We start from the raw sequence: 24,832 nt of genomic DNA on the forward strand, positions 1-24,832 counted from the left end.
CTGTCGTTTTGTAACCGACGAAGATCCTCCGGCCCGTAGCGCGGAGGAACGGTCCGAGAGTGGTTATTTGAAATTAAAAGGATGGAATGTGGTTTTAATTTAAGGAATTTTTGCCTTGTTTTGCCAGAGCCAGATGGAAGCTAATGTTTGCAAGTACACTCCTCTTCGTTTCGTTGATGAAAGTGCTAAAAAGGGCACCCTTTCCCATGCCACGAAGAGGAGGACCACGGTTGAAGTCATGGTTTTACTTTCCCGACTGCTGTTGACTTCAATGAGAACACTTCAACCCTGGCGAAAGTGTAAACGTTAAGAAGGAAACCTTGCCATCGCGCTGACCAGTATTTAGTCCGATTCGCCCGGAACCGCATCGAACGACGCTCGGTCAACACAGCCGGACACAAGCTCAGGGTTTATTTTTATTGAAATATTTCAGATGCTGACCGTTTGGCCGAAAAACGAACCGAAAATGAGAAGGGTTAGACGTGGCTTAACAAGGATTTGAAAAATGACTTCAAAGGCGCTTGCTGCAGTAAACCTTTCGGAGCTGGAAATGCTTTCATCCCCGACCATCCGAAGGATGGTAATTTCTGGAACCGAGATAGAATGCAACAACAGCAGCAGCAGCAGCAGCAGTAGCAGCTCATCCGTTGAATAGTCTCGTTCCCATTCCTTGATCTTCCGGCACACCCAAAACCAGCAGATTCCGACTCCCGAAGATTTCCATTATTTATTCCTTCCCCTTGCAGTTTTTTACACATCACGTAATTTTTTGCCTCGTTAATTATTCAACGAACCGGTTGCACATACATTACACGGTGGTGGTGGCGGCGGAGAGTCTTAGCGGTGGTGCTCGGAAGGACATGAATAACACAGGTGCACACCCGTACGCAACACACGGGTGGGTGAAACTTTTTCCGAGCCCTTTCCCGGAGGTGCCTTCCGCTACCGAGCGTAAGATAAGTTGGTCGCGTTTTTCTCGCGGAACAGGGGGCATCTGTGTTAGAATGTAAAAAGTGTGGATTTCCGCGTGTGTTGTCAGAGCATGAATTTTTCGTGATGTGAATAATGTATTAGAACGGATCCTAATGGATTGAATGATTTTCGTTCCGGTGCAGCAGGAACCTTACGGTTGGTGGAATCCAAATTTTGTCTGAAAAATATTGTCACATGAACTATTTTCCTAACAAACGATATTTTAAGAATGAACAGAACTGTCCTACATAACATCCCACACTTTTTTGTTATACTTTTTCCTTTCTTTATTTAATTAGTTTAATTAAATTTTTTTATATAACTAGCTGACTCAACAAACGTTGTTCTGCCATATAAATCATTTCTAGTGAATATGTTGGATGGTAAGCTCAAAACAACTAATGTATTTCAAGTATGTTTAAGTGTTTTAACGATCCATAAAATTGATCGAAAGTAGTCGATGAAATAGAACGAATGAAACGATTTGAACGAAAGTGTGTTTGATCTTTATGCTGCCAGAAATGGCGGTGCGACCGAGAAATGGGACGCCAAGTTGAAGAACGCGAAAAAAAAACAAACCATTCCATTCATTTATTCAATATGTTATTTGTTCGATTTGAAAAAAAAATCAAATGTATAGTGGAAATGATAATATACTTTTGTCGTCAAGTAGAACAATGAAATGAAGAAATTAATACAGGGCGGACTCGATTATATACAGTTTTCGATTTCTTTTCACTGTATATAATCGAGTCAAAAAAAAAAGTTTTTTAATTGTTTTTTTGGTTTTTTTGAATAAAAAAGAAGAATTTCATTTTTGATTCATCCACTTAAAGTCAGAAAACACCTTTCTCATATGAAAAAAAATAATTTTATACAGATTCACTCAGGAGGTCAATCTATTCAACAATCACGATTTTTACCCCATTGTACATGTAAAAGCCACTTAAATTTCACCTTAACGTAGAAAGGTTACATTTCTTCTTGAAATAAGTCATATTTGGAACAAGAAAAAATATTTTTTTCCAAACTGTATATAATCGAGTCCAACATTGTATATAATCGAATCACATATAATCGAGTCTGTATATAATCGAGTCCGACCTGTATTAAGCTCGTTCAATTGCTGTCTCGTTAGTGAAAAAGTTGATGGGTCTGAGCCTAGGGGCACGGACGGGATCTTTACATAGGACTGTGATTGTGTGTAGTAATTGCATTTAAATTGAGTTTTTCATTGTTCAAAATCTGTATTTTTTTCTCTTCTGATGCATCAAATGGATGCCCTGGAAAAACCGTTTCCTGTATGTACTTGTATCCTTTAAACGGGTTAGATGACATAACGTGGTAGAATTCGGTACCGCATTCTGTTCAAAAATGTACACAAAAAAATCATTACAGCCATTACTACCCTTTTCTTCTGTTTATTCAATCCTGCGAAAGAAGACAAAGATTCATCATGTATCATTTTTAAACACAAGACTAAATAGTTAAGATGTACATACATATAAGACTGAGTCAAATCAATCTATGACTACAAAAATATATTATAAAAAAAGCATTATCTCCTTCGTTACCACGTTGTCCGGAACATTGTTTGTAATAACTTTATAGCCCTGTAAGATCGCGACTACTCAAGCTATCATAATCTGATTTACGTGGATATACCCTTTCGATCTTCTAAATCAGCAGCCATTTAAACTCATTTATTGCATTTTTACATAAGCAAACAACATACTCGATATTATACTACTAACAATTTATGACACTCACACAAATTGTTAGTAGTGAAACCTACACGATAAAAGCATGAATTGAGCACAAATTGATTGGACAACAAACAATATAATATTGGGTTGGGGAGAAAGAAATGTCGTATTTCTGATCGAAATTTGACGCTTTATTTAACATTCTTAAAATTATCCAATTTAAGTCAAATGTGCGCCGTTTTGTTCGCAAACTTGTTGCCATTTAGAAATCAACTTCTTTGGGCCGGCTCACCATGCTTCGACCACGACTTTTTTCGCTTCAGGTTGTCGTACGTGATCCACTTTTCATCACCAGTCACCATCTTCTTCTTCAAAACTGGGTCGAGTTCGTTCCGTTTCACCAGTGCATCGCAGGCGTTGATTGGGTCCAAAAGATTTTTTTTGCGTCAACTCGTGTGGCCCATATATATATCCAGCCTTTTTTGGAATCCAATCTTCTGCAAATGGTTCCAAACGGTTTTATGCAGGTGTATGGCACGATTCTCGCTATCTCATTCTACCTACCGTCACCGCCTATCTCACTATTCCTCTGCTGAAAAAGTTCATCATCGACATCACGATATGTCAGTTTGTGGTAAATTGGTAATTCGCGACGACAGTGGTATTGTGTCCACGTCTGGTGGCGACTTCGAATTAGGGCCATAATTTGGGTCCCAAACTCGTTTGTGTGATCTCTATCAGTTTGGAAGACGCGAAGCCGGTTTTTAAATTTTAAAATTTGAATGAAAATTTTCACATCATGTTATTTAATTACTTGAAACATGTATTTCTGACTTTCATTCAACCATATGGCTATACAATTCCAACATTGTAACTGAATTTTTTTATTATAATATAAAGTTATCTTCACAAACAATTTTCGTATGAGACCTTTTCCCCACCTGCAATTCAAGTGTTTTTAATTTAAATAGAATACTAATTTGATATAGAAAAGCTAATTTTCATTCATAATTTTAATTCTGAAAGTGTTCATTCCGACTGAAAATCAGCTATTCTTTGACGCTCCCCTAAACTAGTAAACGAAGCTCAATACCGTCAACGCGGATCGCTGTTTTGAAGAAAACAAATACTTTTGACGTTGGAGATGTTGTCACCAAAAACATGGCGGGTGTCATACGGCTGGTTTTATGGTCTATACCCAGTTCCTGGCCAATCGAGCGAGTGCTCACATGCCGGTCTACTTGGATGATTTCAACGATTTTATCGGTTTCCACGACGATTGACCTACCAGTACGGGGTGTATCTTCGGCAGCACCTAAACCAGAACGAAATCGATCAAACCAACGCTGTGTTGTGCAAATCGTTACAGTATCGGGTCCATAAACTACACAAATATTTTCGGCCACCTTCGTTGCAGTTTTACCTCGCAGGTAGTAAAAACGTAAAATATGACGAATTTCTTGCTTGGTGGACTCCATCATTGACGCGTTATAACTTGAGACTGAAAAGGACAATCACAACACTGTCAAAACGACACTTGTAGCACAGATTGTCGTCTTTAAATAACCGTATAGTATGAGCCGATGCGATAAGTACAACACAAGATATGTTTAAGTGTTGCCATATACAGTCGAATTTCACTCGTTGCACTAAGCTCTTAGCCCAATTTGTGAAAGACTTTCACTCGTTGGGCTGAACTGTCAAAGTCGAAAATCGATCGAGGGTCACACCGATTGTTTGTTGTTATGGGAAACGCAGAAAAGTTTTCACATCACTGACGTTTATTTCATTCGTGGTTGAGTTTCGTTCTAGGTTGGATTAATTGGTAAGTTCTTAATGAAGTTTGATATTAAAATTAGCGTAGATTTAATATACGTTCATTTCGATCGCCAGGCTCAAAATGGATGGTTTGCAAGGATCCAGTACGAACGTTAACCGGAAACGGAGGAGCAATTTCCTGACGCTGGTGGAGAAGGTTCGCATAATTGAAGATTTTGAAGCAGGAGGTGGTACGCATGACTTTCTTGGGAAGAAGTACGGCGTAGGATCTTCTACGGTCACGAGAATAATCCAAAAGAAAGAAGCAATTCGTGAGGCGGTGGACAAGTTCAAGGAATATGGTGTAAATAATCGAAAAACATTGAAAGAGCAGACGTTCCCTTTGCTGGAAGAAGCTATTTACATCTGGATTTTACAGCAGCGGCAGTCCAACATTTTGTTGACAGTGGATATTCTTAAAGCAAAGGCGGAGCTGCTGTTTAAGATGTTCCAGGACCGGGGGCTCTATGCGGTGCACGGTTTTTCTGCTTCGGATGGCTGGATGCATCGTTTTAAGCAGCGGTTTGGATTGCGCGTGAAAGCCGTAACAGGAGAAAAGGCATCGGTAAACGTTGAAGCGTACCTAAATTTCAAGAAGGTTCTACAGAAGAAGATTCAGGAAATGCAGCTATCACTATCCCAAGTCTTTAATGCAGATGAATCTGCCTTGTTCATCAAGCTCCTAGCCACACGCTCTGTTGTTACCTGTGATGAGACCGTGGCAAGCGGACGGAAGCAAAACAAGACAAGGTATACGTTTATGCCTTGCACCAACATAGATGGTTCCCTAAAGCTTCCGTTGTATTTCATTTACACTGCTGCAAAACCACGAGGAATCAACATCGAAGAACTTCCCGTTTCATATAATCATTCCAAAAAGGCTTGGATGACCAGACTGTTGTTCCGTCAATGGTTCCACGAAGAGTTTGTCCCCGCTGTTCGAAAATTTTCGGCCGAGAGAGGATTGGAGCCAAAGGCATTGCTGGTTCTTGATAATTGCACCAGTCATTATGACGTTGACGAATCTCTACAGAGTGACGATGGACTGATTCAAGTGATCTACTTCCCACCAAATGTAACTGCTGAATGCCAGCCGATGGACCAAGCGGTCATCAATGCAATCAAGCGAAAGTATAAAAGAAAACTGATGCTCGCATTAATTCTGAAAAACGAACACTTAAGGTAAATTTCCAAATATTAAACATTAAATTTTTGTAATTAATTCCAAATATAAACACAAAACTATGCGCACGATAGTTTTTCGTCTGTGCTTTTTCAAAATTTAAATTCAAATTCTATTTGAGGTTTTATTTATGTACTTTCCTCTTTAGTTTCGAAGAACGATTGAAGAAGATTAATCTTCAACAGTGTATTTCGTGGTTGGCAACCTCTTGGGAGGAGATATCTGACAAAACTATACGTAATTCGTGGAAGAAATTGATCGATGGTTTGCCGGAGGATGCTGTTAATGTAGACTCGAAAGCGGCCGATGATGACTTCAAAGCGCTTGTGTCCAGGATTGACAGTTTGGCAGGAACAAAAACATCTGAGCAAGATATTGATCTGTGGATCAAAGATCAGGTGTATGATGCTGATCATAATCCAGATTGGGTAACCAGTGAAGTGTTCTCTGATGACGAGATTTTGTCATCAGTTCTCAAGAAAGATCAACCTGAAATGCAAGAAGAATGGTTGGTAGACACAGAAGATGGAAGTAATTCGTTTGATACTTCCATTACTAGTACCGGAGATCCTGATTTTGGTGATGCAATCAAGTCAATTGATTGCCTAGTTCGCTATATGAAGCATGATGTTGCAGAAGTATGCCGTTTGAACGCGCTACGTTCGAAAATCACTGAAGTTGAATGGCTAAAACGAGCATGTTGAAGAACTCTACCATTTTGTTGAAAATGAATTTACGTGGTTTGTTTAATTTTGTTTGGAACGTTTAAAATAAATATTGTTTTTGTTGAATAATATTCGATTTTATTTATTTCAATGATTCATTTAAAATTTATTTTAAACCTAAAAACACCATCCACGAGCCCCTCGAAAAAAATTTTACGTTGTCAGAATTGACGTTTGTCTTCGATTTAGTTGGGCTATAGCCCAACGAACGGGAGCCCAACTAAATCGAAGCCCAACTAAAGATAGCCCAACGAGTGAAATTCAACTGTATTGACAATATACGACATTTCTTTTTCCCCAACCCAATATTTTATTCTTCTCGAAGTTTACCATTTTTATATAATAAGGGTATTCACAAAGCGCAACGTAAATAAATGATCCCTGGTAACCGTTCAAACTTCCATTACACAAGTCAACAAACGTGTAAACTTCAGTCCAGATTGTTTCATTCATATCGATAGCTTGGAAGTACAATATCGTCGAAAACTGATACAAACAGGTAAATTTGAACAAATCCATATTGTAGTTACAATTATTACACAAAAATGGTTATTTTTAGCTGTTCTTACTGTCAGAAAGGCCAACGATTCTCATGCCTCGGGAAATCAAAACGGACGGCTCGCCGAAAGATCTTGATTGACATCAAGCAAGAGCAAAAATCATAAATCATCCATAACATCCGCGGAGTTGGTCCAGTTTTCTAATGGGACGAAACATGACTATCCCGAGAAAGATATTCCGTCAAATGAAATCGGGAGCGCAGCACTATCAACATTTCTAATGAAAAACAGGAAGTGGGTTATATCTATGGTATAATCGCAAGGGTGACGTAGGACTATCGTTGATTTAGAGATCATTATGTGAAGTTGAATCTAAATCCATTCTGAATGAATGAATGAATGAATATTTGGGAGACTTCGAAAACGAGAGCGTTACGTTGGAGGCACAAGGTTTTATGCATCCAATGTAGGATACGAAAAACCTTGTTCTGAAGAATAATCTTCAGAAGCTAACATGCTAACTGTACTTGATTGACAAATCACAAACCCAAATGTATTTGATCACAGTGTTACATGGAAAGAAAACATTCAAATAAACTCTTTAACATGAATATATTTTGAAAATTCCCAAAGGAACTGGCAGATTATTTTCAGTAACGATTAGATATTTCCACATTTTCCTCGATACTGGAAGCCCACCAGTGGTTAATGCCAACTCGATAACCACCTGTTAATAGCACTTGATTGAAACATATTTGGTCACAGTGTTACATGGATAGAAAACATTCAATTAAACTCTTTCACATGAATATATTTTGAAAATTCCCAAAGGAACTGGCAGATTATTTTCCAGCAATGATTAGATCTTTCCGGAACTTTCTCGATGCTGAATGGCATCCAAACGGAAAGAGTTCTGCGCGTGTATGTGTCGATCCTTCGCCGTCCACCTCCTCCAGCACGTTAGGCAACGATGTTGTCTTGTCGATGTTCTCACGAAAAATGAATGTGTCTCACCACCAGAATATCGCTTAAGTATGCTGTTTGTGTGTGATTGAATCGAGAGAAGGTGTGGTTTACGATGGCAATTTGGAAGGCAAACTAGAGGGGAATGAACTCTCTGAGCTCGGAACTTTCGGCGACTGAGCAATAATCGATTGCGGGCGCATACAATATTGGATACGGAAATATCCTACTGATGGGGAAGAATAATCTTCTGAAGCTATCCTGTTAATTGCGATTGATTGAAAAACCACAAAACCAAATGTATTTGATCACAGTGTTACATGGAAAGAAAACATTCAAATAAACTCATTCACATGAATATATTTTGAAAATGCCCAAAGGAACTGGCAGATTATTTTCAGTAACGATTAGATATTTCCACATTTTCCTCGATACTGGAAGCCCATCAGTGGTTAATGCCAACTCGATAACCACCTGTTAATAGCACTTGATTGAAACATATTTGGTCACAGTGTTACATGGATAGAAAACATTCAATTAAACTCTTTCACATGAATATATTTTGAAAATTCCCAGAGGAACTGGCAGATTATTTTCAGTAACGATTAGTTATTTCCACATTTTCCTCGATACTGGAAGCCCACCAGTGGTTAATACCAACTCGATAACCACCTGTTAATAGCACATGATTGAAACATATTTGGTCACAGTGTTACATGGATAGAAAACATTCAATTAAACTCTTTCACATGAATATATTTTGAAAATTCCCAAAGGAACTGGCAGATTATTTTCCAGCAATGATTAGATCTTTCCGGAACTTTCTCGATGCTGAATGGCATCCAAACGGAAAGAGTTCTGCGCGTGTATGTGTCGATCCTTCGCCGTCCACCTCCTCCAGCACGTTAGGCAACGATGTTGTCTTGTCGATGTCCTCACGAAAAATGAATGTGTCTCACCACCAGAATATCGCTTAAGTATGCTTTTTGTGTGTGATTGAATCGAGAGAAGGTGTGGTTTACGATGGCAATTGGAAGGCAAACTAGAGGGGAATGAACTCTCTGAGCTCGGAACTTTCGGCGACTGAGCAATAATCGATTGCGGGCGCATACAATATTGGATACCGAAATATCCTACTGATGGGGAAGAATAATCTTCTGAAGCTATCCTGTTAATTGCGATTGATTGAAAAACCACAAAACCAAATGTATTTGATCACAGTGTTACATGGAAAGAAAACATTCAAATAAACTCTTTAACATGAATATATTTTGAAAATTCCCAAAGGAACTGGCAGATTATTTTCAGTAACGATTAGATATTTCCACATTTTCCTCGATACTGGAAGCCCATCAGTGGTTAATGCCAACTCGATAACCACCTGTTAATAGCACTTGATAGAAACATATTTGGTCACAGTGTTACATGGATAGAAAACATTCAATTAAACTCTTTCACATGAATATATTTTGAAAATTCCCAGAGGAACTGGCAGATTATTTTCAGTAACGATTAGTTATTTCCACATTTTCCTCGATACTGGAAGCCCACCAGTGGTTAATGCCAACTCGATAACCACCTGTTAATAGCACTTGATTGAAACATATTTGGTCACAGTGTAACATGGATAGAAAACATTGAAATAAACTCATTCACATGAATATATTTTGAAAATGCCCAAAGGAACTGACAGATTATTTTCAGTAACGATTAGATATTTCCACATTTTCCTCGATACTGGAAGCCCACCAGTGGTTAATGCCAACTCGATAACCACCTGTTAATAGCACTTGATTGAAATATATTTGGTCACAGTGTTACATGGATAGAAAACATTCAATTAAACTCTTTCACATGAATATATTTTGAAAATTCCCAAAGGAACTGGCAGATTATTTTCAGTAACGATTAGTTATTTCCACATTTTCCTCGATACTGGAAGCCCACCAGTGGTTAATACCAACTCGATAACCACCTGTTAATAGCACATGATTGAAACATATTTGGTCACAGTGTTACATGGATAGAAAACATTCAATTAAACTCTTTCACATGAATATATTTTGAAAATTCCCAAAGGAACTGGCAGATTATTTTCCAGCAATGATTAGATCTTTACGGAACTTTCTCGATGCTGAATGGCATCCAAACGGAAAGAGTTCTGCGCGTGTATGTGTCGATCCTTCGCCGTCCACCTCCTCCAGCACGTTAGGCAACGATGTTGTCTTGTCGATGTCCTCACGAAAAATGAATGTGTCTCACCACCAGAATATCGCTTAAGTATGCTTTTTGTGTGTGATTGAATCGAGAGAAGGTGTGGTTTACGATGGCAATTTGGAAGGCAAACTAGAGGGGAATGAACTCTCTGAGCTCGGAACTTTCGGCGACTGAGCAATAATCGATTGCGGGCGCATACAATATTGGATACGGAAATATCCTACTGATGGGGAAGAATAATCTTCTGAAGCTATCCTGTTAATTGCGATTGATTGAAAAACCACAAAACCAAATGTATTTGATCACAGTGTTACATGGAAAGAAAACATTCAAATAAACTCTTTAACATGAATATATTTTGAAAATTCCCAAAGGAACTGGCAGATTATTTTCAGTAACGATTAGATACTTCCACATTTTCCTCGATACTGGAAGCCCATCAGTGGTTAATGCCAACTCGATAACCACCTGTTAATAGCACTTGATAGAAACATATTTGGTCACAGTGTTACATGGATAGAAAACATTCAATTAAACTCTTTCACATGAATATATTTTGAAAATTCCCAAAGGAACTGGCAGATTATTTTCAGTAACGATTAGATATTTCCACATTTTCCTCGATACTGGAAGCCCATCAGTGGTTAATGCCAACTCGATAACCACCTGTTAATAGCACTTGATAGAAACATATTTGGTCACAGTGTTACATGGATAGAAAACATTCAATTAAACTCTTTCACATGAATATATTTTGAAAATTCCCAGAGGAACTGGCAGATTATTTTCAGTAACGATTAGTTATTTCCACATTTTCCTCGATACTGGAAGCCCACCAGTGGTTAATGCCAACTCGATAACCACCTGTTAATAGCCGCGCGTGTATGTGTGTGTAGCGATGTCTTCCCAGGGAACCGTTTGTGGCATCACTCTCCTCCTGATAGATTGCCTTCTGGCCTAGGGTGCACAAACAGGCTCTTGGTGACACCGTTCATCCGCGCTTTCATGATAAATAAAGAGCTTCACCGCAACAGCGACAACATGCTCCAATCGCTGTTCAATTAGAACTGAGTGGATTTCCGAGCGCCGCTCGCTTATATACCGATTGGTGATTTCAATAGCCTGTTTTGAAAGCAATTTTAAGACTATTGAAACAAGTTTTTGGATCAAAAAGTAACAAGTATATAACGCGTAGACATTTTATCCTTCGAATGAAGTGTTTATCATACCATTTCGTTCAGTTGTTTAGGAGCTATTAACGCTCAAAATCTCGGTCTCCGGCGTAACGCTTTCGTTTTCGAAACTTTGATTTTACACCCCGGTATAGAAATGAAAGACGTAGTCCTACGTCAAAACCTAGTGATTCTGCTAGTTCTGAAAGCTTAATTCAAGCACTGCAGTAGGAGGTATCGGAGAGCTATAGAGAGCTTCAGGAAGCTTAACTCCGAATTACCGAACCACAATTTCCCCTAGGTTTTGAACTAAATAAATTATCTTTACGCAGCAATGAATAAAGGTATACATTTAGCTAAAATACAAAAGAAATAAACTTATTTAGACAAATTCATTGTACCGCTCCATGATACTTGCAAAGCTAACACGTCACAGCCTCACTGTTACTGATGCACTAGTCAGTCCAGACTACCTTTTCATAAACGTACCCTGGTCTTGACCATAATAATGCGATGACTAGCAACATCCCACATTCCGTTTTGCCTGCCAAGATCGGGTCGATGAAATGTCAACAATCGACCTCAAATGCTGCCACCTTGCAATCGAGTTATCGACCTTTCATATGCATTCATCGAACAACTTGACGCCACTTTTTCGCCAACATGTGCAAGGCGTCGACCTGCTTGCAGCGCTGCTTTCAGCACTGCTTGCTGCTTGTTTGTATTGGTTTGTTATTGAAAATGAAAAGGAAATACATTAATCGATTTTAAACATTTTATTGAAAAAAAAATCCATGTATAATAAAAATAAGGTATATAATGGAATCGGTGCATCCGGGTTGTCTGGATTGACGATTCAAATCCGACTGAGTACATTGATGAATACCTCCTTGCCCTTGATGACACAGATATGTGGCTGAGGAGGATTCTTCAATGTGCGTGAAGCACGGGATCTCCGATGGGGAAAATTGCTCGAAATACTATCGATGGCCAGGTCCTGCTGCGGTTGCTGTTGATGCTGTTCCCCGGAATAGCACCCTGGACTTAAAGGATACTGCTGCGGGAAAGCTGATGCTGTTGGCTGGTGTGACAGAAGTGGAAATAAGCAATGTGGTGATGAGGGAAATCATCTTTCTAATTCGCCGATTGATTGAGTCGGATGTATTCATAGCTGAAACAAAATAAAATGATTAGTAAGTGAAAAGCAGAAATGAATTCCCTACTCACCAGTTGTATGATCCGGATAAAAATGCGAACATTAAAATATCATGCGAATACGTTCGCTAACCTCGCCTATTTTCATTCTACTATACAACGGAATCAGTGCATTCGGGTTCCTCCAGGGTGGTAATTCAGCTGAGCAAGTTGATAAATACCTCCTTGACGTTGAGTTTTCGTGTCTGAAGAGGATTTTTGAATGTGCGCGAAGCACGGAACCTCTAATGGGGAAAGTTCTTCGCAATACCATACCATGGTCAAATTCTGCTGCTGCTGCTGTTGATGCTGTCCCCCGGCATTGCCAACAGGGGTTGGAGGTTACTGATGCAGGAAAACGGATGTTGTTGGCTGCTGTGATAGAAGTGGAAATCCGCACTGTGGTGATGGGAGAAATCATCTTTCTCACTTACCGATTGATGGAAGCAAACGAGTCGAATGTATTCATAGCTGATAAGACAAGATAAAATAATTAATAATTAAAAAGCCGAAATATATTTCATACTCACCAGTTGTATGATCCATTTGTTTTTGTTTGAGATGACAGTTTAGCGGAGTGGAAAAAAGAACCACCAGTGATGCCATTTGGTTTGTTTAATTATTCAGTATTTTCGACTAACGAACTATCCGCGTTGACGATATTGGGAAATAGGCATGACAGTATGGATTTGCAGAAGGAATCAATACACTTTTAAAATGAAAATTATGAATGAACATGATTTTTCCTTAATCAAATTAGTACTCTATGTAAGTGAAAATCACCATTGCCTGCAAGTGGTGAAAAACAGGAAGTGGGTTATATCTATGGTATAACCGCAAGGGTGACGTAGGACTATCGTTGATTTAGAGATCATTTGTTTGAAGTTGAATCTAAATCCATTCTGAATGAATGGATAAATGAATATTTGGGGGACTTCGAATAATCTTCAGAAGCTTTCCTGCTAACTGTACTTGATTGACAAATCACAAACCCAAATGTATTATATGGATATTTTATGGATAGAAATCATTAAAATAAACTCTTTCGCTTGAATGTAATTTTTAATTCCAAGGGGAACTGGCAGATTATTTTCCAACAACGATTAGATATTTCCACATTTTCCTCGATACTGGAAGCCCACCAGTGGTTAATGCTAATTCGATAACCATCTGTTAATAGCACTTGATTGAAACATATTTGGTCACAGTGTTACATGGATAGAAAACATTCAAATAAACTCTTTCACATGAATGTATTTTTAAATTCCCAGAGGAACTGGCAGATTATTTTCCAGCAATGATTAAATCTTTCCGGAACTTTCTCGATGCTGAATGGCATCCAAACGGAAAGAATTCTGCGCGTGTATGTGTCGATCCTTCGCCGTCCACCTCCTCCAGCACGTTAGGCAACGATGTTGTCTTGTCGATGTCCTCACGAAAAATGAATGTGTCTCACCACCAGAATATCGCTTAAGTATGCTTTTTGTGTGTGATTGAATCGAGAGAAGGTGTGGTTTACGATGGCAATTTGGAAGGCATACTAGAGGGGAATAAACTCTCTGAACTCGAAACTTTCGGCGACTGAGCAATAATTGATTGCTTACGCATACAATATTGGATACGGAAATATCCTACTGATGGGGAAGAATAATCTTCAGAAGCTTTCCTGCTAATTATACGTGGTTGAAAAATTACAAAATCAAATGTATTTGATCGCTGTGTTATATGTTTAGAAAACATTAAAATAAACTCTTTCACATGATTGTATTTTTAAATTCCCAGAGGAACTGGCAGATTATTTTCCAGCAATGATTAGATCTTTCCGGAACTTTCTCGATGCTGAATGGCATCCAAACGGAAACAATTCCGCGCATGTATGTGTGTGTAGCGATGTCTTCCCGGGGAATCGTTTGTGGCATCACTCTCCTCCTGATGAATTCCCTTCTGGCCTAAGGTGCACAAACAGGTTCTTGGTGACACCGTTCATCCGCGCTTTCATGATAAACGAAGAGCTTCACCACAACAGCGACAACATGCTCCAATCGCTGTTCAATTAGAACTGAGTGGATTCCCGAGCAGCGCTCGCTTATATACCGATTGGTGATTTCAATAGCCTGTTTTGAAAGCAATTTTAAGACTATTGAAACAAGTTTTTGGATCAAAAAGTAACAAGTATAGAACGCGTAGACATTTTATCTTTCGAATAAAGTGTTTATCATACCATTTCGTTAAGTTGTTTAGGAGCTATTAACGCTCAAAATCTCGGTCTCTGGCGTAACGCTTTCGTTTTCGAAACTTTGATTTTACACCTCGGTATAGAAATGAAAGACGTAGTCCTACGTCAAAAACGTCATAAAAAATATGTTTTGAGATAATTTTATATTATAATGACAAGTTTTTTTGAGAATATCTGAACGTCTATAGAAAATAATTCAAATTAGGGTCATGACAACGTACTTTAAGTAGAAAAAATTATGCCAAGAAAAAAATTTCATACAAATTTTAGCAAATATAAACTGATTCGGGCCGACTAATATGATAGAGAATAGTTTGCCTCATACAAACTAATGCCGTATCCAGATGTCGATACCTATCGTCGTCATCGTGAATAGGTAACAGCGTTACGGTCGTTGTTAGGTCGATGTTTTTTTCGTCGATTGGATTGTGGGATGCTTTGATCGTCAGAGCACTTTGACAAACCATTCATCAGCAAACAGTGAATAACTTGTTTTATGGGTTTGTGTATTGTTGCACGCCATTCGAAGGTAATGTTGCAATGGTCGTCATAGTAGCCAAAATATGAGCAGTGACAGAAACAAATTTTAGCTTTGCCAACAATATACTTCATAATTGGGCTTATATATTTAATACAGATTGGTACCGACAGTGAAATTAAGCGCCGAGAAAGATGGAGAAAAAGGAACAACTGATTCTGAAAAAGACACGCGGTTTTGGTTCAACAAATAGATAATAACGTATGGTTCGTTCGTGTTACAGTTAAAGTGTGAGATATTAGGCTGTCCAAAAAGTCCTGCGGTATTTCCGCGAGATGTCGTTTTAAGCGCGTAGTTCTAGTTGTATTCATTGTATCGAGTCATACTATAGCTTGTTGGAAAGGTATTTTTGCGCGCTATAATATAGTCCTTGACAGTGTTTTGTTTGTTTAAGTCGTTCGTGAGTTATAGTGTCGCAAATATGGAGCAAAATAAAGAGAAAATCCGACATATTTTACAGTACTACTATGACAAAGGCAAAAATGCATCTCAAACTGCCAATAAAATTTGTGCAGTTTATGGACCCGATACAGTTTCCATTTCCACCGCACAACGATGGTTTCAACGTTTTCGTTCTGGTGTAGAGGTCGTCGAAGATGCGCCATGCTCCGGAAGGCCTGTCGTCGTAAATTGCGACAAAATCGCTGAATTAGCCGAGAAAGACCGGCATAGTAGCAGCCGTAGCATCGGCCAAGAGCTGGGGATAAGTCATCAAACCGTTATTAACCATTTGAAGAAGCTTGGATTTACAAAGAAGCTCGATGTATGGGTGCCACACACGTTGACGCAAAAAACATCTTTGACTGTATCGACGCATGTGAATCGCTGCTGAATCGCAACAAAATCGACCCGTTTCTGAAGCGGATGGTGACTGGCGATGAAAAGTGGGTCACTTACGACAACGTGAAGCGCAAACGGTCGTGGTCGAAGCCCGCTGAAGCGGCTCAGACGGTGGCCAAGCCCTCATTAACGACCAGGAAGGTTCTGCTGTGTGTTTGGTGGGATTGTCAAGGAATAATCTATTATGAGCTGCTTCCCTATGGCCAAACGCTCAATTCGGACCTGTACTGCCAACAACTGGACCGCTTGAAGGTAGCACTCATGAAGAAGAGGCCATCTTTGATAAACAGAGGCCGCATTGTCTTCCATCAGGACAACGCCAGGCCACACACTTCTTTGGTGACGCGCCAGAAGCTCCGGGAGCTCGGATGGGAGGTTCTTTTGCATCCGCCGTATAGTCCGGACCTTGCACCAAGTGACTACCACCTGTTTTTGTCCATGGCGAGCGAGCCAGGTAGTCAGAAGTTAGCCACAAAAGAGGCCTGTGAAAATTGGCTATCCGAGTTTTTTGCCAATAAGGAAGCGAGCTTCATTAACAGGGGTATTATGAAGTTGGCATGCCCTAATGTAACTTAGATAGAAAGCGCTAAAAACAGCTTTGTGGGAGATATTTATTCTTTAGACAAAACTTTTTTCTATGTTTTTTTATGGTCACCCTAAGTTGCATTAGGGTGACCATAAAAAACGAGATTTTTTGTTTTAACTTTTATATTTCAAATTCTAAATCAAAACTGTCTTCGTACGACTTTCAGAGATTATCAATACCAACATTTTGCGATGTAGAATTTGTCAATATCTTAATCCTACTCAAAGTTATTGATGTTTTTTACCCAAAAATTCATGATTTCAATTTTAATTTACTCAAATACGAAAAATAACATAGTTTTGGAAATCACACATCATGTAGAGTGAAATACGCTCTTTCAAATGCCGCCAATTGCATTTGTTTGTGTTTGACCCAGAAAGAATGACAAACAGTTGAAGAGAGCGTATTTTTTGAGAAGAAAGATCAATAACATTGAGTGAAGTTGAGATATTGACAAGTTCTGCATCGCAAAATGTTTGTATTAGTAAGCTCTAAAAGTCTTTCGAAGACAGTTTGCATGTAGAATTTGAATGATAAAAGTTAGAGCAAGAAAACAGTTTTGTTCATGGTGACCTTAACGTAACTTAGAAAAAAGGCGCTATATCGATTATTTCAAGAGATAGAAAAAAAAATGTGATGAAATTGATGCACCTAACGTGCTCCAGATGGTGAACTTTTGCGCTCCCAGTCGCATCCTACGATCCTCGTATTTGCTGCAACCGCTCCCGCATCGTACATCGTTTGGTTATCATGACCCGATTACGGGAATGATAAGGACATTTCCGTTAGTAGAGGAATTTTTCGATTTTGGAGAGACGTCACTACGCTTCAGAAACAGGATAGAGAAGTCAGATGTGCTTAAGGTGAAGGTGGAAGCTAGCCATTGTAGTAGTATAGGTAAACCCTCGTGTAAAAATGGGGTAATAGTGTTTGTGAGAGAAGAGCAAAGCACACGTAAATAGATCAATTCACTTATCAGACTGTGTGGCGCTTCATTGACACGAGTCTTTGAATACATTTGAAAAAAAAAACAAATAACAATTCAATACTAAAGTAAAATGTATGAACGATATGTTCCGATGAACAATTGCAAATATAAATATATATAGGAGGTGCATTTGCATATGATTCTGATTATACGCGAGCGTAACATGAGCAAATTTATAACACATGCGAATTGGGGCTCTTTTGGTATTAACAAGTTCTTCCGCATAGTAACTCGATGTTGATAATTCCTCAATATTTTCCTTCGTTGATCGTATTGTTTTCACATATTCACGTTGGAAAGCCTTAACCCTTCTCTTCGTTGGCCGAGGCATTTAGATTTAATTTAATACTTTTCCGTTTACTGTTTTTGAAAGCATAGGCAGCCGTGGTAGTGTTGCGAGCTCTGCAATACAATTTTCTAAGAAGATAAGAAAGTTATATTTAGTATTTCATCGATAAGTTTGGTCACCCTATTTTCGATAACATAAAAATGAGCGCTCTATCATATGCAACAACTTTGTCTAAGACAGTTTTGACGTAGGACTACGTCTTTCATTTCTATACTGGGGTGTAAGTTCAAACTTTCGATAACGAAAGCGTTACGCCGGAGAACGAGATTTTGAGCGTTAATGGCTCCTAAACAACTGAACGGAATAGTATCATATACGCTTCATTCGAAAGATAAAATGTCTACGCGTTATATGCTTATAACTTTTTGATCCAAAAACTTGTTTCAATAGCCCTAAAATTGCTTTCAAAACAGGCTATTGAAATCACACCAATCGGTATATAAGCAAGTGCCGTTCGGAAATCCACTCAGTTATGATTGCGCGACCATTGAGGTACGATTGCTGGACTGGATGGTATTTCCCTAACACAGTCTTCAAAACCATGGAGCCAGGGGAAATTGGCATTGCAAAATAGATGCAAAGAGCGGGTTTTTTTGTACTCGTTTGTGTTTCTGCAAATTGGAATATTTCCCTTACACAGACTTCAAAATCATGAAGCCTGGGAAAATCGGCATTGCAAAATAGTTGTGAGCTGCGGGTACTTTTGTACTAGTTTGCGTTTCTGCAAATTGGAATGTTTCTCTAACACAGACTTCAAAATGATGAAGCCTGGGGAAATCGACATTGCAAAATAGATGCAAGCAGCGGGAACTTTTATACTCGTTTGCGTCTCTGCAAATCGGAATGTTGCCCTAACACAAACTTCAAAACCATGAAGCCTGTGGAAATTGGCGCAGCAAATTAGATTCAAGCAGTGGGTACTTTCGTACTCGTTTGCGTTTCTGCAGATCGGAATGTTTCCCTAACACAGATTTTAAAACCATGGAGCCTGAGGAAACTACTTTTGTACTCGGATAGACTATAGATTTGATAGTAAAGAATACGATATGATATGATGTAGCGGATATGATCGAAGTGGATATTATATTACATATTGAAGAAATCAGATTTATAAAAGCAGCGTTATAAAATTATTTGTTCACGAATGGTGCAATCGATCGTCGTTATTGGGAAGTAGGAATTAATAATTCTATTCCGGCTAAACGAAGTGGTTTGATAAATCTTCATTCGAAAAATGAAATGTCTAAGATTTATATGCTTGTTACTTATTGATTGCTAAGTTAACGTTAGTCCTACGTCCGGTTATATCAAAGATATAACCCACTTCTAGTTTTTGTCTAGAGAATAACCGTCGAGCTCTAAATGCTAATTTCCACTTACATGCATCTCCTGGACCATTGTGCATTGTCCTAAACAGCTACTTTCCACATTTCTGAGACCCTAATCATAGATTTTACTATGGAAATACTGGCCAGCACTCTGTCTTGAACATTTTTGAATTCACCGAAACTGTACAATTCCGCCTGGAGCTTTACTACTTGTACGAATCTTCAGTCGATTCGTCGATTCTGATGATATTTCTGATCATCCTGAATAGGTAACAAAAGAATCCTCGAAAGATGGCTGATGGCACTTTCTAACTTTTTTGCTTTTTTCCTCGTCGCCACGGTTATTGTTATTTTCGGGAGCTGAGTAAGAAATGTGGGTGCTCTCGTTGATGGTTGAATCAAGGCGCCTAGAAGTATATCCTAAGGTGAGGCCGTTTCGTCACTAAGTTGGTCAGGGGAGCGGTATATGAAAACAGTACGGAAGAAAGAAGAAGGGGCATTATTTGCTTGAAGCGTGTAAGAGACAGACTGATCAGGAGCGAGCTTCAGCACTAGCGTATTGTATTTTGTTTACAAACATAACACAGTAGACTTCCAAGATGGCTGAAGAGTGCTTTTAGCAAGTTGGCCCACCTTAGGATATACTTCTAGGCGCCTTGGGTTGAATCTTCAACTGACTTTCTTGTCAAACGTCACTGACATCAGGCGTTACCTGCGTTACGAACGGAGTCCAGCTTCGACTACACTGTAACAATGTTTCATAATAAAGGTAGACACAACATTCGGCACAGCACTCCAGCCCCAAAAACCACCGCTTGAGGTATGAAATCAAACCCAACGACAGCGGGAAAGTTAGCCATCGGAAAAGAAAAACAACTTTGTGCCACAGCAATTTCCCACCGCTGCTCTCCATCTCCGAAAGTGAGGAAAGATATCCCAAACCACTCTGACCAGCATCATAACCGAAACTTAGGGGTCGAACCGAAACCAAACCTCTCTGCTGGTGCTGCTGCTGCTGCTGCAAAGAGAGCCCGCAAATAGCCTACACACTTCAACCGACCGACTGCGGTTGATAAAAGTTGATTCGATACTCGGACGGCTCTACCATATGTCGGCGAAACAGGGGTTGGGGAGGGCCAAAAGAGCTTAAGGATCGTACAAATTTAGGAGAGCATCCCCAGAGTACACACGCAACAGTCCTCCGCACAACACACAATGGAGCAATAAAAATCCAGATCGGCCGAATGTAACGGATGGACGGGGAAGGGGGGCAACCGTAGGCTTACCGTTTGGCCAAAGTAATTGCTGCAATCTGTAAATTTCATCTCCAAATCACAGCATCCAGGGTAGGTGTGTGGGTTGTGGGTCTGCTCCAGCTACTATCATCTCCCGGTGGTAACAACATCGAGAACACACATCATCATTATCATGATTGGGACGAACTTCCGGTGGCCCCATAGGCCTAGCGAACAGAGCTTTCGTTCCATGCTCCGGTGCTCGAGCATCAGCTCCCTCTGGCTTTTATGGTCAGTTCTGTGGAAAACTTACTTTTGCGTCAAGTGCTTTCGGTGTCCGGAGTGTCTGATGTGTGGTGCTCGAGAGAAGGCAAATATTTGTCGAATTTATATTTGAATCACTTTGCCACGGAGAACGGATATGAAGAGAGCGGCGACTGTAATATTGTACCACTTTTCGACAAGCCTCTGTTTACAATTTTACAATTAGTACACATGTGCTCAGTTGATCTTTTGCCAGACCAGTAAATCGTGTGTCCAATCTGTTGCATCGGAAAATAAATGATCTTTTGACGATAGGAAATTTTCCATTCGCATCAATTAGATTTAATTTACGATTTGCTCAATCCACAACTGACTTGTTAACCTCTCTCTCTCGGGCCATTCCGGGGATTTACGCTCCGGAAACATCGTCCATTTCCACATTCCGTATGTGCACTTCAACTTTATTTAGTTATGGTGCGGTTCCCACCGGTTAATGCGAAACGTATGAAACATTATGGTGCCATAATCAAACTCCGGGCCCCGAGAACTATATTAGGATGTTCCGTAGTTGGTCCGTAGGTTTCGGTCGTTCCTTGGTCGTTTATTTCCACCGGTATTAGCCAAGCCCATGTGCCCGTGTGTCCGTCTGTCTGGTCTGGTGCCGCTGATGTGGGAAGGCGGAAGTTTTTGGGGGGGACGAAACTTGGGCTGGCTTGGACGCACCACAACCGAACGATGAGACCAGAGCCATTGTGGAGAACTTCGACCATCAGCCCCCGGTGGGCAGTAGTTTGGTTCGCATGTAAAAATTCCGGCCTTCCTTTCCTGCTTCCGGCTATGCCGCATTGCCGTGGCCGGCTCCAAGTAGGCGGAATACCGAAAGCCAACGAACGAAGTGTTTGGAGAGGGTGTGAAAGTATATACAACTTGGCAGAACGAAAAAGATACACATGCCTCTCTCACATGTACTATTGCAGTACCATAGAACACCCAGTAGCGCACCCTATGGCAACCCAATGATGACGATGACGATGGCTTTCCGAGTAAGCCACGTAGAATTGAAGCCACTAAATGGACCACCGATAAGACCTCAGTATGGTTATACACTACACAATGAAAGCACATACATACGCATTAATAAACTCGCCCAAAGAACTCGTCACTCTAGTATTTCGTGATTTTAGTGTTGTTTGTGTGCGGTTCGATTGTCAGTGTTGCGAGCAATGCATGCTTTCATTTATCAGAATGAAAAAAGTTGTAAAAGTAGTGAAAAATAAATAAATTATTTTTTCATACACACAACCAGGGCTCGGCATAGTCATAGTCAACTGAGGATAGTCAGCTGACTATCTGACTGACTGTATCCGTATTCAGTCGGGAATTACTTTTGGCTTCTTCACGCAGTTTCTCCGCCAAAACGACTAAAGTGCGATTCACATACAACATCCACGCCACGTTCACTGCGCCACACATGGGGCACATAAGGACAAAAAAAGCAATTAAAAAAATATATTCATAAATTCTAATAAACCATTCGTAATCTCATCAACGCATACCTCTAACACCGTCATATGATACGTTGATGCCCAAATAACAACCAGGATGCTTTTCAGAATTGTTTGTGAAGTTTACAAAAGATATTAAAAATCAAGGAAAAAAAAGTGTCCGAATGTACCCCCTCTCCATTACTTTTTAGGCACAAGTGCCGCAGAGTAAAATCAGATGTCAAAATAAGGCAATGTTGTCAATCCGTGATGACAGTGTCACAGTATCGACGTTCGGTGGCAGAATCCGATTGATGAGGAAAATTAATCTCTATTAGATACGCAGGCCAGAAGGCTGTTACAAAATGTTGAATCTTTGAATTAAATTTTTCCCTTCAAATAACTCAAAACACATAATTTTGACTCTTACTTAACCATTTGTGTATAGATTTTCCGATATCTACACTAGAACTCATCTCTATAATATAGAATTATTAGCAGACACAAGTTTCGTTAACATATTTTTGACAATTTGCGAAAAATCGTATCACTCTATCACATACAATACATATTCGATACGGAAAAGTTAATTTTCATTAGTATTTTGCGAATTGTAACCGCACCCAAACTAGCGTCGGCAGAAAACATTTCTACTTCGGCAGAAAAAATGCTATTTCGTGTCCTGAAGGGTGACATTAGCAAATAAAATCATCTGTTTCAAAAGCTTTTAAACGTTGGTATGTATGGGAGCAGACATCTCTTTTTTTTCTTCTTCTTTTTCCATCTCTTTTGGGATTGTACTGAAAAAAATGTCCAAACTGTGTCAACGGGGATCGAACCAAGGCCGGCTGGAATGCATCGCTGTTTTTCACGACTGTTGCATAATGCTTAAGGTGGGACCAGAATGCCGCGCTATGCGTCGCGTTGCGCAAATTGTGCTTTGACACTCCATTTTAAATATGTGTGTTTCCATTTAGTCGAACACAATAATGCATTGCGTCGTTAGCATCGTTGTACTAAACGCTAACATTAGTTCTAAACTGCTTGCGCCGAGTTCGCGATGACAGTGGCATGGTGTCGACGTCTGGTGACAACTTCAAATTAGGGTCATAATTTGGGTCCCAAACTCATTAGTGTAATCTCTATCAGATTAGTAGACACGAAGCCGGTTTTTAAATTCTAAAATTTGAATGAAAATTTTCACATCATGTTATTTGATTACTTGAAACACGTGTTTCTGACTTTCATTGAACCATATGACTAAACAATTCCAACATTGTTGCTGAATTTTTTCATCATAATAAAGGGTGTGTCACATCAAATTGCATCACGGAAAAAACGCTGTAGAAATTCGCCCAGTAGACCGATCCTTTTGAAAATTTTAGACAGTAAAATAAAAACTATTAAACAACTTTTGGCATTTTCTTTTTATTCATACTTCGAGCCCAAGCCCGTATGCTCGCACCTTCCTCTTTACCCCGTCCATAAGGTTCTGTACAACGTCAGGTTGTAGTTTTTAAAAAAAAAACATTTTCTGTTGAAGTCCGCCTCCGATTTGACAACTTTTGGGTTCTTCCGGAGGGCCTGCTTCATAATCGCCCAATATTTCTCTATTGGGCGAAGCTCCGGCGCGTTGGACGTGTTCATTTCCTTTGACACGAAGGTGACCCCGTTGGCTTCGTACCACTCCAACACGTCCTTTGAATAGTGACACGAAGCGAGAACCGGCCAGAAGATGGTCGGGCCCTCGTGCTGCTTCAATAGTGGTAGTAAGCGCTTCTGTGGGCACTCCTTAAGGTAAACCTGCCCGTTTACCGTGCCGGTCATCACGAAGGGGGCGCTCCGCTTTCCGCAAGAGCAGATCGCTTGCCACACCATGTACTTTTTGGCAAACTTGGATAGAAACTATCTTGCGAATCTCCTCCGGAACGCTGAATTTGTCCTCTGCGGAGAAGAACAACTGGCCCGGCAGCTGACGAAAGTCCGCTTTGACGTAGGTTTCGTCGTCCATTACCAGGCAATGCGGCTTCGTCAGCATTTCGGTGTACAGCTTCCGGGCTCGCGTCTTTCCCACCATGTTTTGCCTTTCTTCGCGGTTTGGAGCCTTCTGAACCTTGTATGTACGCAGGCCCTCTCGCTGCTTGGTCCGCTGGACGAATGAACTTGACAAATTCAGCTTATTGGCGACATCCCGGACCGAACTTCTCGGATCACGTCTAAACTGCTTAACTACGCGCTTGTGATCTTTTTCACTGACGGAGCATCCATTTTTGCCATTCTTCGAAGTATCGTTTTAGTACTCTGCTGACCGTGGATTGGACGATTCCCAGCATCTTACCGATGTCCCGATGTGACAACTCCGGATTCTCGAAATGAGTGCACAGGATTAATTCACGACGCTCTTTTTCGTTCGACGACATTTTTCCAAATTTACGAAAAATTTACAGTGAAGCATGGCCAACGTGATCTATACACTCTTATCTGATTATAAGCGAAAGCTGAAGATATAATTCCTAAAAATTAAATTTCTACAG

At 39.9% G+C, this 24,832-nt stretch overlaps 2 protein-coding genes and 1 long non-coding RNA gene across 3 annotated transcripts in view; 2 read left to right on the plus strand and 1 right to left on the minus strand.

Moving 5' to 3' along the window:
* The first annotated feature begins 1,109 nt into the window (after positions 1 to 1,109).
* Positions 1,110 to 24,832, plus strand: part of LOC129777427 (runt-related transcription factor 2) — a 238,937-nt gene continuing 215,214 nt past the window's right edge. Inside the window, exon 1 of the mRNA XM_055783719.1 lies at positions 1,110 to 1,128. The gene's annotated coding sequence lies outside the window, so the exon portion shown is untranslated. The remainder of the gene's footprint in view (positions 1,129 to 24,832) is intronic.
* On the plus strand, positions 4,579 to 6,383 carry LOC129761598 (jerky protein homolog-like). The gene is made up of 2 exons (XM_055759334.1): positions 4,579 to 5,678; positions 5,828 to 6,383. Exons 1-2 carry the CDS (start codon positions 4,579 to 4,581, stop codon positions 6,381 to 6,383), a joined length of 1,656 nt encoding a protein of 551 aa, XP_055615309.1.
* Positions 12,054 to 13,095, minus strand: LOC129777466 (uncharacterized). Its single transcript, XR_008743244.1, has 3 exons — positions 12,981 to 13,095; positions 12,484 to 12,921; positions 12,054 to 12,427 (listed from the first exon to the last, which is right to left on the minus strand). It is a non-coding gene; the product is annotated as an uncharacterized LOC129777466 (long non-coding RNA).

The sequence above is a fragment of the Toxorhynchites rutilus genome, chromosome 1 (genome assembly GCF_029784135.1).
Source record: "Toxorhynchites rutilus septentrionalis strain SRP chromosome 1, ASM2978413v1, whole genome shotgun sequence".
NCBI lineage: Eukaryota > Metazoa > Arthropoda > Insecta > Diptera > Culicidae > Toxorhynchites > Toxorhynchites rutilus.